At 31.9% G+C, this 16267-nt stretch overlaps 1 protein-coding gene across 4 annotated transcripts in view; it reads right to left on the bottom strand.

The window, feature by feature from the left end:
* Nucleotides 1-3335: 3335 nt before the first annotated feature.
* GABRA2 (gamma-aminobutyric acid (GABA) A receptor, alpha 2) overlaps nt 3336-16267 on the bottom strand; it is a 147893-nt gene continuing 134961 nt past the window's right edge. For 2 of the 4 annotated variants that reach the window (XM_008575269.1, XM_008575268.1), the window contains 2 exons: nt 15176-15355; nt 7612-9986 (listed from right to left, as the gene is read on the bottom strand). In XM_008575269.1, coding sequence (XP_008573491.1) covers nt 9690-9986; nt 15176-15355 — 477 coding nt within the window. In that variant the 3' untranslated portion in view covers nt 7612-9689. Of the gene's footprint in view, nt 4600-7611; nt 9987-15175; nt 15356-16267 lie in introns of those variants that run through there. The other 2 variants (XR_550668.1, XM_008575271.1) reach the window with 2 other exon arrangements.

The following is a 16267-nucleotide window of genomic DNA, read 5'->3' as shown; positions in this document are numbered from 1 at the left end:
AAGTTCAACGGGTTTAAATGTCATGAAACCAAAAATATAGAAAGTAAAAACAAAGCCTCTCCAACCACTAACAAAAGTGGCAAAATAAGAGAAAAATAGAAGAAAATAGAGAAGTGCTTACATTTGTGTGCTGGATCAACTTTAAGTATTTTTTAAAAATACGTGATCATTACCTATGGACCAACAAAGAAAAATACAATGTATTCCCAGAAACTAAATTGTAACCAATGCTAACGAATAGCTAGAATCACAAAAATAGATTCTTTGTTGCTGCACAGTACAGTTTTCTTGTTAAGTGTTTGGTTTTATATTGTACAAAAGAGATAGTGGTCTTTTTATTGGATGGATGTTCCCCAAAATGTATGAATATAAATTTGAATGAAAGCAAAGGAAAATACAGGTTTGTTTGTTTTTAACTTTTTGTAAAATATATAGGTTAGACTGGTATGTTGCTGTATTATACAGAAATTGTAGACTTCCAGAACTTCAAGAATCACACAGTGATCACGGTTGTTGTGAGGAATTAGTGAGGTAATATTTTTGAAGGGCTTAGAACACTGCCTAACATGTGAAGAGCTATCTATGAGAATAGACTCAGAACCATTTCGATCCATAAAGTAAGGTATGAAACTAGCCGATAATGAATATAGATAGCTTGGTATTTGCAAATGATCAACCAGGTATTTAATTTTTTAAAGACCTTTCACAAATCTCCATTGGGAAACTTGAAATTCAAAGATTTTTCTACCTGATCTTACAAAGCAGAATTGCAAGATTATTTTGAATTGAATGGCTCAAAAGAATCAACTAGAAATTCACTGGAAAAAGGTTTACACTTATATAGGAAGGATATTTCTAACTATATGTATAACTCAAACCTAATTCTAACTAATAAGTTTTTTATGCATCTATTGACTGAATTACTTACTAGTTTAATAAGAGTTACATTTGCGATTGGATCCATTAGTAAAATAAATAGTTTAGATTTGACAAATTTATCTGAATTTTTCAAAATGTTCTTTTATTCATACCTGGGAATCACGTGCACACACACACATACACATGCACATACACACACACACACACAAAGCTATGACCTTATTAAAGGTTCTTTGGGATTATTACTATAAACCAAAACATAAACATGTTAATTGTTGTTCCCTACTGGCAATATAAGTTGATGTTATGTATTAGATATAGTGAAGAGAGGTTTGAGGTGGGGTATATACTTGTATATAATTACCTATATAAGAAGCTGTTCTTTATATAAACAAACAAAAATAAAATATTTCAGTGAAATAAAATGGAAGACACAGTGGTTTAACTATGTTGATAATTAAGAATTTTAACAAAAAACATGATACATACTTCTTATAAAAATAGTTTGAATAATTTATTATTTTCCCAAATGTCTTTTACATGACCTTTGTTCATTTTAGTATTTCAGTCATGATGCTTATTTACCATAATAGAATCATGAAAGTGAAAATATTTTAGTATTTATATGTATTTATAATTTATTCACTTTCAAGGGAGTTAAAAAGGAAAAATGCTTCACTTGGTTTAATTAGCAACAGCCTCATTTTTCCTGTGGGTTCTTCTCTTTAATATTCTTTTCCTGTTTCTTTCTTTGAATTTGATGAAAATATAAGCTCTTAAATATTGATGAAAAATATTAATATCTTTAATACAAATTTTGATAGCAAAATATTATGGATATTAAATAATATTATTAGATACTGGCTTTTTTTTAAAGCATGAATTCAATAGAGAATAATATCATAATTTGTCTTATCTACACTGTTAAAAGTAGTTTTGTTACACGGTCCAAGGTTCCCAAGCATGCAAATGTTAAAAATAATTACCCATCGTCAGTTTAAATTTTATTCTTTTGTATGATTTGGATTAATAAAAGGGAAGCACAAAATGCTCATGGGACCTCAATTAAAAGGAAACTATAAGGATTTTACTATGGGAAAGCAATGGGTCATGATACCTTTTAAATTCTGAATCTTTTCATATGAAAAAAATTGGCAATTTTTTCAAAAGAAGGTAAGAGTGCCAGAAGACTAATAACAGGAAGGACCTATTTAGAAAATATATATCAAATATATTTACCAGACAAAAAAGTAGTGAAATAATAGCTTCGGTTATATTTTAAATAAGCTATAAGCTACTCAAGAAAAAAAAAATTAGAAACATGGCTCATGGGGATCACTTATCCAAACCTGAGATAAATTCAAAATAGAGAGATCCCTGAAAAAATTTTCTAAACATTACCATTGGCACTTAAAAAATCACTGACATTTTTTAAAAAAAATTTAAATGTTTATGTTAGTTCCACTTTTATATTCAAACACACAGGGTCATGGATAGCAGAAAAGAGCAAAACAGCCACCATCTTAGCAACTAGTGGTAAACAACTCTCAGTACTAAGTTAATTTACATGTTTCATTTAGTCCTTAATTTTAAGTCTTTGTAAAAATGAGTCGCACTTCAATTTTCAACTAAATTCTGTGGGTATAATATGAGTGATACTGACAGCAACTTCAGGGAATGGCACATAGTAGAAGGTAAAAAAAAAATTGTTGAATAAATATTAGTTGAATCAGAGTAGTAGCTATACAATAATGAGATTATATCCCTATATATGTACATATATTTATCTACATTTTGTACATACCTTAACTCTTTATGTCATCGTACAGCTGCATAAAATAGGTGTAATTTTATGGGTCAAAGAAGCTAACTTTGTATATAAAAAATGTATTTCCTGAAAATTGGCCTTATTTTGATAAATTACTTATTTGATAAATTCAAGTCATTTTTATTTTGTGTTTTAACTGGTTTACAGAAGGGAGAATAATTGTAAAGACTCTGGTTCTATAATTTAAAATTCATTTCCATAGCATCCTCCCTCTAGAAAGAACAAAGCTCTTTTGATTTTTCTAAACTTTAAAATAGTAAGAAGTCTGTAAAAAGTATATTGAAATTAGAGAACTAACAGAAAACTCTGATCCATACTACTGGAAAATCCAATCTGTCAGAATGTCAGCAGGTTCAAATAAGATTTTAACAGTTAAAATTAATAATACAAATAACAATAAGGATAACAGGTTTTCTGGTCAATCTGCTATAAATGCTAATAAAACTGGTGTCATCAATGTGGTTGCAGCTCTTTGCCCAAGGTAGTATTTTCCATTGTCGTACAGAAACTGTTATTTTCAACTATTTTTACATATGTACATATTTATAAATTTATAATTCAAAGTCAGCCATTAAGGGGCAATGCAGACCTTAAAAGGAAAACATTCATAAAGTATCTAATAACGCAAACCACACAAAGCATTTTTATTGTTTGCCTTCAAGCATTGTGTACTTTCTCCTATTATTGCATACTTCCCTAAACTACAAAGAACTTTGCTATATTTAAATGTGTAAGAAAATAGAATATCTCTATTTAAATCTATGAATAAAGTGCACATTATAAAACTACAGTATTTAGATGACAAAGAAGATGTTATCAGAAGGGAATTAAAGAAATACATTTGTTGGCTCATATAACAATTTTATTTTATTAAGGATTATGGATTACCTTTTGCGAGGGAATTTTTAATGTCAAGGACGTCTTCACGGCAAATTCTGTTAATAAGATGCATTTGTGACCTTGGTATTAATACAATCATGCAAAGCACATAATAGAATCACACAAAAACAAAAAGAAAATGAAAAAAAATTTAAACGAGGCAAAAGGAATAGCAACTTTTGTTGAATTTTGCTTATTTCCATAAGGTATTCCTTTTATTGATTTTATGAACATACCTATTTATGCACTATACTAAAATACTGTACAAAACTGCAAGAAATGCCACTATTTGACTACTATATTTCTACAAAAACACCATCATAATGGTGCATCTATTAGTAAAAGTCAACTAATAACTGCTAATGTACATGTCAATCAAAAGTACTTTAGGCTTGCCAAAAACTTTGAATCTAGGCATGATACACAATTGTTAACTTTTATTAGCATATTTCAGGGGCATAAACAGTATTTTTAAAATATTAAAGGAAAAATGAATTTTACCCATTAATAATTAGTACTTATATAAAATTGGAAGGTGTGTTTTCTAACTTAGCTACGTGTTTGTGTGTATCTGTGTGTCTGTGTTTGTGCATGTGAAATAATCCATAATCTGTTGGTGATGTTTTAAAGCTGCAGTTTAAAAATGTTCAACTCTTACCAAAACCTTTTCTGGTATACAAAGCTGTTGTAAATTTGAGACAATGAAATTTAAAGTTGCAATTTACAAAAGCAGATTTACATTAATTCTTATCTGAAAAAGCTGCTCTCAAGACAGAAAAATGTGCCAATTAACTGCCCTTTCCTTTATAATTAGTGGCTTCTGAGTCCTGATGAAAAGAAGCCTTAAGGCAGAATTTGCAGTAAACAGGAAAGAAGAGAATCATACAAGTGCTCATCTACAGTTTGGGACACCTATGAATCTCATCAGTGGGAGTTTTTGGCACAGTTTTCTAATCCAATATGAATGTTGCTCCACAGCAGCCAAACTGGATGCTTTTTCCAGTCTCCAGCACCAAGAAAATTCAGCACAGAGGTTTTCTCTTTTTTCTAGTGAAAAATACAAGAATTAACAGAGAGCAGGCTGAGTCGGCTACTTAACATTTCCCAAACTCCATTTCAAATTCTGAGGAAAAGTGCCCTGATTAACATCATTATCCACTAGAAAAAAGAAATTTAGAGAAATAAATAAAAGGAGTTTATTAAATCCTAAAACTGTTAGGGTGAGGAAACCCCCAAAGCAAAATCATTGGTACCATTTTCCTGGAGAATATTTTTGTGTTATTTACATGGAAAATAAACAATAGAAAAATACAACTTCTATAAACAACACAATTTTTTTTTTACTCTTATGAGTTACTCACATATTTTTTGAATGAATGAGTGAATGAAAAAGTGAAATGTAGAAATATTTCAACAAGAGAAATGATCTACAATGAATGATCAAAAATTTGTAACTTTTTAACAGGATCCACACCCCCCCCATGTCAAAATCATGCAGTAATATTTTACTCAGATGGTGGGAAATTATAATATTATGCAGATGATAGTGTAAAAAATACTAAAAATGTAGAAGGAAAATGGAATATGAACCACTGAATTTTTCCCTAGCTCACTCCCAACCTGTTCTACTTTATAATTTCCTGTTCAGTTATCACTACCTATTATCTAGGTCACTTTCCTACCTGGACCAAGCACTACTCCTTTGTGCTCTTCCAGCTTGGCTTGAACTTGCGCAATCATTTGACACACAGGGNGCACATACACACACACACACACAAAGCTATGACCTTATTAAAGGTTCTTTGGGATTATTACTATAAACCAAAACATAAACATGTTAATTGTTGTTCCCTACTGGCAATATAAGTTGATGTTATGTATTAGATATAGTGAAGAGAGGTTTGAGGTGGGGTATATACTTGTATATAATTACCTATATAAGAAGCTGTTCTTTATATAAACAAACAAAAATAAAATATTTCAGTGAAATAAAATGGAAGACACAGTGGTTTAACTATGTTGATAATTAAGAATTTTAACAAAAAACATGATACATACTTCTTATAAAAATAGTTTGAATAATTTATTATTTTCCCAAATGTCTTTTACATGACCTTTGTTCATTTTAGTATTTCAGTCATGATGCTTATTTACCATAATAGAATCATGAAAGTGAAAATATTTTAGTATTTATATGTATTTATAATTTATTCACTTTCAAGGGAGTTAAAAAGGAAAAATGCTTCACTTGGTTTAATTAGCAACAGCCTCATTTTTCCTGTGGGTTCTTCTCTTTAATATTCTTTTCCTGTTTCTTTCTTTGAATTTGATGAAAATATAAGCTCTTAAATATTGATGAAAAATATTAATATCTTTAATACAAATTTTGATAGCAAAATATTATGGATATTAAATAATATTATTAGATACTGGCTTTTTTTTAAAGCATGAATTCAATAGAGAATAATATCATAATTTGTCTTATCTACACTGTTAAAAGTAGTTTTGTTACACGGTCCAAGGTTCCCAAGCATGCAAATGTTAAAAATAATTACCCATCGTCAGTTTAAATTTTATTCTTTTGTATGATTTGGATTAATAAAAGGGAAGCACAAAATGCTCATGGGACCTCAATTAAAAGGAAACTATAAGGATTTTACTATGGGAAAGCAATGGGTCATGATACCTTTTAAATTCTGAATCTTTTCATATGAAAAAAATTGGCAATTTTTTCAAAAGAAGGTAAGAGTGCCAGAAGACTAATAACAGGAAGGACCTATTTAGAAAATATATATCAAATATATTTACCAGACAAAAAAGTAGTGAAATAATAGCTTCGGTTATATTTTAAATAAGCTATAAGCTACTCAAGAAAAAAAAAATTAGAAACATGGCTCATGGGGATCACTTATCCAAACCTGAGATAAATTCAAAATAGAGAGATCCCTGAAAAAATTTTCTAAACATTACCATTGGCACTTAAAAAATCACTGACATTTTTTAAAAAAAATTTAAATGTTTATGTTAGTTCCACTTTTATATTCAAACACACAGGGTCATGGATAGCAGAAAAGAGCAAAACAGCCACCATCTTAGCAACTAGTGGTAAACAACTCTCAGTACTAAGTTAATTTACATGTTTCCTTTAGTCCTTAATTTTAAGTCTTTGTAAAAATGAGTCGCACTTCAATTTTCAACTAAATTCTGTGGGTATAATATGAGTGATACTGACAGCAACTTCAGGGAATGGCACATAGTAGAAGGTAAAAAAAAAATTGTTGAATAAATATTAGTTGAATCAGAGTAGTAGCTATACAATAATGAGATTATATCCCTATATATGTACATATATTTATCTACATTTTGTACATACCTTAACTCTTTATGTCATCGTACAGCTGCATAAAATAGGTGTAATTTTATGGGTCAAAGAAGCTAACTTTGTATATAAAAAATGTATTTCCTGAAAATTGGCCTTATTTTGATAAATTACTTATTTGATAAATTCAAGTCATTTTTATTTTGTGTTTTAACTGGTTTACAGAAGGGAGAATAATTGTAAAGACTCTGGTTCTATAATTTAAAATTCATTTCCATAGCATCCTCCCTCTAGAAAGAACAAAGCTCTTTTGATTTTTCTAAACTTTAAAATAGTAAGAAGTCTGTAAAAAGTATATTGAAATTAGAGAACTAACAGAAAACTCTGATCCATACTACTGGAAAATCCAATCTGTCAGAATGTCAGCAGGTTCAAATAAGATTTTAACAGTTAAAATTAATAATACAAATAACAATAAGGATAACAGGTTTTCTGGTCAATCTGCTATAAATGCTAATAAAACTGGTGTCATCAATGTGGTTGCAGCTCTTTGCCCAAGGTAGTATTTTCCATTGTCGTACAGAAACTGTTATTTTCAACTATTTTTACATATGTACATATTTATAAATTTATAATTCAAAGTCAGCCATTAAGGGGCAATGCAGACCTTAAAAGGAAAACATTCATAAAGTATCTAATAACGCAAACCACACAAAGCATTTTTATTGTTTGCCTTCAAGCATTGTGTACTTTCTCCTATTATTGCATACTTCCCTAAACTACAAAGAACTTTGCTATATTTAAATGTGTAAGAAAATAGAATATCTCTATTTAAATCTATGAATAAAGTGCACATTATAAAACTACAGTATTTAGATGACAAAGAAGATGTTATCAGAAGGGAATTAAAGAAATACATTTGTTGGCTCATATAACAATTTTATTTTATTAAGGATTATGGATTACCTTTTGCGAGGGAATTTTTAATGTCAAGGACGTCTTCACGGCAAATTCTGTTAATAAGATGCATTTGTGACCTTGGTATTAATACAATCATGCAAAGCACATAATAGAATCACACAAAAACAAAAAGAAAATGAAAAAAAATTTAAACGAGGCAAAAGGAATAGCAACTTTTGTTGAATTTTGCTTATTTCCATAAGGTATTCCTTTTATTGATTTTATGAACATACCTATTTATGCACTATACTAAAATACTGTACAAAACTGCAAGAAATGCCACTATTTGACTACTATATTTCTACAAAAACACCATCATAATGGTGCATCTATTAGTAAAAGTCAACTAATAACTGCTAATGTACATGTCAATCAAAAGTACTTTAGGCTTGCCAAAAACTTTGAATCTAGGCATGATACACAATTGTTAACTTTTATTAGCATATTTCAGGGGCATAAACAGTATTTTTAAAATATTAAAGGAAAAATGAATTTTACCCATTAATAATTAGTACTTATATAAAATTGGAAGGTGTGTTTTCTAACTTAGCTACGTGTTTGTGTGTATCTGTGTGTCTGTGTTTGTGCATGTGAAATAATCCATAATCTGTTGGTGATGTTTTAAAGCTGCAGTTTAAAAATGTTCAACTCTTACCAAAACCTTTTCTGGTATACAAAGCTGTTGTAAATTTGAGACAATGAAATTTAAAGTTGCAATTTACAAAAGCAGATTTACATTAATTCTTATCTGAAAAAGCTGCTCTCAAGACAGAAAAATGTGCCAATTAACTGCCCTTTCCTTTATAATTAGTGGCTTCTGAGTCCTGATGAAAAGAAGCCTTAAGGCAGAATTTGCAGTAAACAGGAAAGAAGAGAATCATACAAGTGCTCATCTACAGTTTGGGACACCTATGAATCTCATCAGTGGGAGTTTTTGGCACAGTTTTCTAATCCAATATGAATGTTGCTCCACAGCAGCCAAACTGGATGCTTTTTCCAGTCTCCAGCACCAAGAAAATTCAGCTGATCAATTTCAATACAACACATACCTGGAAAGACACATTTACTGTCTTTTTTTTTTTTTTAATTTAAGGTAGTTTCCAATGATCGAAGTAAATTGTAGGATTTTAATTATTACTTTCAAACAAACTCTGAAGCTAAAAATGTAATGACCATGACATTCCAGTAGTTGTTAAATTGTCTATATAATTAACGTCCTGTTGGGGTGAATCATACTTATTTGAGCTTGTCATGCTATAATATGTACCTGATTCTAGATACTATATAGAGTAATTAAAAGCTGATTTCTAATCTCTGGTTTTTCTTATTATGTGTGTCAAACTTCCAATTGTACTAGCAGGGATTCTGAGTACTCATGGAGGGAACTGATGTTGTAGATATGAGGTTGTTATTTAGAAGAATTCATCTTTGAACGACAAAGTTATCTTCTATTATAATTAAGAAACAGAAGAAAATACTCCTTCTTAAGACCTAACTAAATCAAAAGGGTGGTCTTGTCTCTCCACTTTCATTGCTATTAGAAGAATAGGAAATAAATCAGGTAAGCTGAAATCCACTTTAAACCAGGTTGTAGGGTAAATCTTTAGACAAGGCAATGGCTCTACTGGCGTGGGGTGCTATCTGCCAGCAGTTCCATGAGTTAGCAAATGCATGTCTCCATTGAGGGTTTACTGGTAAGCTATATCGCTATATACATACTGTACATGTAGGTTCACAAATTAGCAGTTATTAGTCGGACTGTACATAGCAAAACAAACCAAGTTTAATGTTGCCATACATCCCAATGATAACCTGTGTCTAGATTCAAGGACTGACCCCTAATACAGGCTCCCTGTTTAAATAAGTAGCCCAGTAAACTAAATTAAATGTACCAAACAAAACCGGGAAAACTATTCTAGACATTCTGTCAATTTTGCTAACACTGTTGAAGGTTTTCTTGGCTTCAGCTGGCTTGTTTTCCGGCTTCTTATTGGGCTCTGGTGTGGTTGCACTCTTGGAGATGGTGGAGAGAACTGGATCTTTTGAAAGATTCGGGGCATAATTGGCAACGGCCACCGCATAAGCATTGTTCTGTATCATGACAGAGGTTTTCTCTTTTTTCTAGTGAAAAATACAAGAATTAACAGAGAGCAGGCTGAGTCGGCTACTTAACATTTCCCAAACTCCATTTCAAATTCTGAGGAAAAGTGCCCTGATTAACATCATTATCCACTAGAAAAAAGAAATTTAGAGAAATAAATAAAAGGAGTTTATTAAATCCTAAAACTGTTAGGGTGAGGAAACCCCCAAAGCAAAATCATTGGTACCATTTTCCTGGAGAATATTTTTGTGTTATTTACATGGAAAATAAACAATAGAAAAATACAACTTCTATAAACAACACAATTTTTTTTTTTACTCTTATGAGTTACTCACATATTCTTTGAATGAATGAGTGAATGAAAAAGTGAAATGTAGAAATATTTCAACAAGAGAAATGATCTACAATGAATGATCAAAAATTTGTAACTTTTTAACAGGATCCACACCCCCCCCATGTCAAAATCATGCAGTAATATTTTACTCAGATGGTGGGAAATTATAATATTATGCAGATGATAGTGTAAAAAATACTAAAAATGTAGAAGGAAAATGGAATATGAACCACTGAATTTTTCCCTAGCTCACTCCCAACCTGTTCTACTTTATAATTTCCTGTTCAGTTATCACTACCTATTATCTAGGTCACTTTCCTACCTGGACCAAGCACTACTCCTTTGTGCTCTTCCAGCTTGGCTTGAACTTGCGCAATCATTTGACACACAGGGATCTTTTAAAGACATAAATTGGATTATGGCACAACTATGCTTAAATCTCTTAAATACTATCTTATGGAACTTAGAATAAAGGCATTTCTTACCATGGCTTCTTTCCTTTCCTTATTCCTGACTTTACTCGTTACGTACTGATTTCACTGACATAACTTCAGTTTTCATAATACTTCCTTGCTTTGGTGCCTTTGGCCATGCTAATTACCCAGCCTCATACCAGGCCAATCCCCTCTCACATTTTGGTCTTGTTTTAAATGCCATTTCCTCAGAAAGGCCTTCTCTAATCACTCTATCTAACGTAGCCTTTGTCCACCTAACATGCTCTTTCATAGCACTCAAATTTGTTTCTGTCATTGGTATTTTTCAAAATGTGTAAATTCTTTCTTAGCCTTGTGATCATTTGATGGACATCTTCCTTTCTCAATCTAAGGTCGATGAAGGCTGGTGCTTGTGTCTTGTTTACCTTTGTAACCTTGGCACTTAGCATGAATCCTTTCACGATGTAGACACCTAATACTAACTGCATTCATGAAACCTGAAGACATAAGTAGTATTTTTCTATGTTTCTATACTAAAACAAATATATTGTTAGTCATCTAAATGCAAGGAAAATTGGGCCAGCAATCAGTTATTTTAAGAATTTTTTAAATATTTGAATTAAATAAGATAAGAAAGGAGCTCTGAAAGCTCAGGAGGATCTGAAAACAGGCCTGGATTATCTATCCCTCTTTGAGTGAATTTCTCCATCTCCTTTTTCTTTTGCTGACAAGATATTCTTCCAGATCTGGCTGGAGTATAAAAGAAGGAAGGATGAAGGATTACCATTTGTAAGTTTACAAAATCCATAAAACAGCTCTTCTCCAGTGAAGATTCACGTAGATCCTATGTTACAAATGGAGGATAATCTCCAAGTGTATAAGCACATGATGCTAACACCTTTTGAGCACTAGAATGTGACCAGTGTTAAGCTGAGATATCATCTCTGACAAGTCTTATTTATTAATCCCATGTTATAAATTCATAAATGGAGGCTAATGAGGTTTCATAACTTGACCCAGGTCTCCTGTCTAATAAAGGGCTGTAAAAGCACAAAAACATAGATGTGTCTGACTTCCAAACCACTGCCTTTAAACACCATGCTATATAACTTTCTCACTGGGGAAGCCGTCTGAAACTTGGGAGTACTTTTTCCTAAAATATCCTATTTAAGGTTTATATCACCAAGTCTTCAAGGACTCTTTAACTAATAAATTATATAATATATAGTGTTTATATAATTATTTTGATTGTATCTAAACATCATTTAAAACAATATCAAATTACATTTCTAGAGAATTTTGGCCTTGGGAAAGTTCTTAACCTCTCCCTGCTTCAGATTCTAGTTTGAAAAAAGAGAGATAATGATACCAAAGCCAAACGGAATGGCTGCGATAACAATAAACTAATGTATATTCTTACTACATTGAAAAACCTATATTCTCCTAGTGGAGTGCAGTGATGATCATAACTATTACAAGTTAGACACTGATTACTGGCATACAAGATGTATATGTAATGAACTTTATTATGTCTTTTGAAGAACTTCTTCAACATAAACACTGTGTGGAAGAAATCAAGGAAGGTTTTATGGAAGTGGGACATTTAAATTGCACTAGGAATTATGGTGTAAGATTAAGACATTTAGATAAAGAAACAAAGTGTAAAGGTCCTTTGTTGCAACAGGAGTCTACAGACAGAAACTTGATGGGCTTTTTGTTGTTGTTGTTTCATCCTAACACTTGGACTCTTTAAAATGCAGTGTTAAAAGTTTTTCCAATATATATCTGTAATTTTTATTGGCTTAGTTATAAGGGACAAAATTTGTCTTATTTTTTTCTTCATTTTTCAAAGTACAGCCTCAATTTCTGAATGAAAGTGTAAACTTCAGAGGTGGGCTCAGCACTTAACAAGGTGATGGTTTTGGCTTCAAAGTGCTTCCTTGGAACTTGGGAACTTAACCAGTTTCAGGACAAGTAGTAGGTAAAGTGCAATAGCCACAAGTACTATCTTTAGTGAAGAACCCAGCAGTTGGCACATGTAATTTCTTACCAGCTCTTTGAATGAAGGCCAGGCATCCAGATGGTGCCACATCTCCTCCATTCCTAGCCAGAACACAGCAAAGCTTTTCTGGCTCAGAATCTTACAAAGTCTTGTTTTGAGGGAGAAAATAACTCTCCTCAGCCATTTGAAAGTAATAACCACAGATCTACAGTAAAGCAAACTGTTCCTCTTTGTTTAAAATCATGTGTATAGTTCAATTACTGTTGAACTCATAGCTGACTTATAATTCTAAGATCTTCTAAAGGAAAATATACAGATTTAGTCCACATAATATATTTTATTCTTGTTCTTTATAAGACAATGATTTGCTAGTGATAGTACCAAAAAATATTTGTACTTCAAACAATTATCAGGAGATGATACCTTGTGCTATTTACTACCAATTTCTCTGGAAAAGAACTATATTAAGAAAAATTGTACTACAGAGATCTCTTTGAATATAATTCAGGCCTTGGATCAAGCCATACGATTAGCAGGCTGGCTACTTAGGCCACATGACTTTGACCCCTCCAGAATGATTTTATTTTACTTAATGTAACCCTTGGCTTATACTCAGACCCTTGAAGAAAAATAGCTCAATGAAACCCATCGTTGCAAAACAGTACTCACTGCCATGAAGGGTTTTTTTTTTTTTTTTAATTCCCATGTTTATACACAATTTTTGTTTTTTTAGAAAAAGAAAAGTTCTGATAGTTCCTACCACCTCATTTAATGCAATGCTATTTTTCTGCTTTAAGGCACTTAGGCCACTTCATATAATTTGAAAAATAGGGTCATGTACGGCTGAAAATATACACAAACATAAACTGGGTTTGTGAAGTAAAAAAAAAAAAATAGTAATGGTAAAAGATATGAATGGAATCGATTGGAAGGAGAATGGGGAAAATGAAAGCAAACTGCTAGTTTCTATTAATTTTAAGTGACTGTTATGGCTTTTGATACCTCTACATGGATGGTTGATACAATACCTCTCAAGAATTCTTAACTACTAGACTAGACTAGACTTCTTCACCTACATGTCCCACAGGTAATTAAGACATAAAATATCCAGAAACGCACTTAGCTTCAATTCACTCTCACTTCCTGCCCAAATTATACACCCTCCTGTACTCCCTAACCTGTGAAGAGTACCACAATCCAACCAAGAACTGGTAATTAACTCCACATTGGTCTCCATGTCAGATACATTCAATCTCCTTACTATAACCAGGCAAACACTGGCTCAGCTCTGAGTCACATCTATTGAGACATCACCTCCTACTGTGGACATTAAACAGCTCTTCTATTCCCTTCCCCACCACCCCGGTGCTTGCCTCTATAATGACACATATATGTATTTTTCCTTTTACTTAGTTGTAAATACCTTGAAGGCACAGACTGTGTCCTGCAGAGAGCTCCATGCACTGTTCCTAGCACAGAGCAGGCTCAAAAAATATTTGCTTAATGAAAAATGAATGGCATATTCTAGAATGATTACTATGATACAAATGTATATATAAGAGATACGTTTTATAGAATAAAATAAATACTTTACTAGACTAATAGAAACAGAATTCAATAGCTTATTCTACAGTTCTATTACATAATTATCCTGAAAGTCCTCAATTTCACCATCTGCAAATGTGGAAGACTGGTAACTAATAAAATAATCTCAGCTAGAAAAACACTGCCTGTGGAAGTAGTTTTACTTGTGATTGAGACCCATAGAAATGGAAAGGGGGAAGGGGTGTGTCTTGTAAACAAAATCAATAAACGATGTATTTTTATACAATATCTGAGGTGGGGGAGAGAATAAACTATGTTGTTATAGTTTTCTGACAGTTTGGTTGTCACTGAGGTGGAATGAAAAGGGAATACTACCCACACTAATTGATTTAGTATTTTTAAAATTATGCTTTACAGGATTCAGAATGTTTTGAGTTTATTATTTAATAGAATCTCTGGATATTATAGAAATCAAAATGTCTTACACCATGATGGCAGACCAATCTTGGCTTCCTTTGAATGATAGAGAAAATAATGTGATAATAACTTGAGCAAATGCTCTAGCTAAAATATAGACACCTATTGGTGAAGAGCTCTGGCACATGAATGAAAACAACAATCGCGTGCTTTCAGGGTTAGAAAGAAACTTAGAGAATGGCCTTTACAAAAAGGAAATGGGGCTCTCATATCAAACACTGAATACAACAAGCTTTGTAGAAAAACCCAGGTCTCCAAAGTGCAAATTGATGCTCTTTCTACCATACCATGTTGCCTTTTTACAGTTATTGTGGCTACTAGAAAGCCTCTTACTTGTAAAAACAACATGCTCCCTGGTCAGATAATGCTACTGTTAACTGTCTGCTAACCATCCTGACTGAGAAAAGTGATACTTACAGAAGATTGTTTGAAGGTTAAACAGTCCATCCACTTCTCTAAGTACTCTAAAGTCTTTCCTTGGATTAAATTGGGCCATGAGAAAGCTATATACTTGGACCATATTAGCTTAGATCCTTGAAGAATTGCCTTCACTGAGTTGTATGTTAATGTAATGCCTTCAGCTTTTATTGAAGGGGACTACAAGAAACATCAATATGAAATTCATTACTGCGTTTATTGGGAAAAAATTGACATTACTTGCTATAGCACCCAGCTTTCCCTAATAGAAAACCCACATGACATTTTGTGTGTAAAAAAATAGTGATTTCAGTGTAAGGAAAAGCTATTCTCTGAGAAAAGTTATTTCCATTTTTGACTCAAGAAAAATAACTTCCCCTTTTTTGTGTTATTTTGGTCACCAAGAAACTCAGAATTTGAAGCTCAAATACTATAGCTATAGACTACAGCTCATGTGCAGGCCTACTGGTCTATTTTTCTTCTTCCTGATTTCCTACTTCTTTTTCTATTTATTTGATTACAATTTAAGTGCATGCATTCTTGTGATAAGCTGCCGGAAATTCTTTTGGAATAGGCAGGATGTTAAAAATGCAAATAAATAAAGAAATACACTTGACAATGTGTTGTTTTCCATGAATTAAATAGTGACTCACAAAACAATGGAACATTCCAGAATAGTTTGAATATTATGTTTCTATGTGTGTGTTTTAAGTAATTTATCATCTAGTGTTTTCTATGCTTTCCTTAGCCAGTTTAGACTCACTGACTGAGATTTAGAAACGAAAGCAGTCTCAAGGAATTAAAGATAATAATTTTTTTATGTAAGTCAAATAAGCTATGTGCCAGATGCTGTGCTATATAACAACAGATACAATGATGAATAAGACAAAACTATTATCCTCTCAGATCTTGTAACCTAGTGTTATAAACAGATTTATTTACAAGAAACTATAATTTAATGAGATGGCGCAAAAAGAATTTGTGCTAAGTGCTGTGGAAACACACAAGCAGGGGTCAATTACGTTAGTCTGCAAAGTTTTGAAATTAAGTAAAATCAGATAGAACTTGAGGAATAAGTAGGAATTTGTCACT

Source organism: Galeopterus variegatus, unplaced genomic scaffold (assembly GCF_000696425.1).
Source record: "Galeopterus variegatus unplaced genomic scaffold, G_variegatus-3.0.2 Scaffold1166, whole genome shotgun sequence".
Taxonomy (NCBI): Eukaryota; Metazoa; Chordata; class Mammalia; order Dermoptera; family Cynocephalidae; genus Galeopterus; species Galeopterus variegatus.
This window is presented reverse-complemented; position numbering and strand designations above follow the sequence as displayed.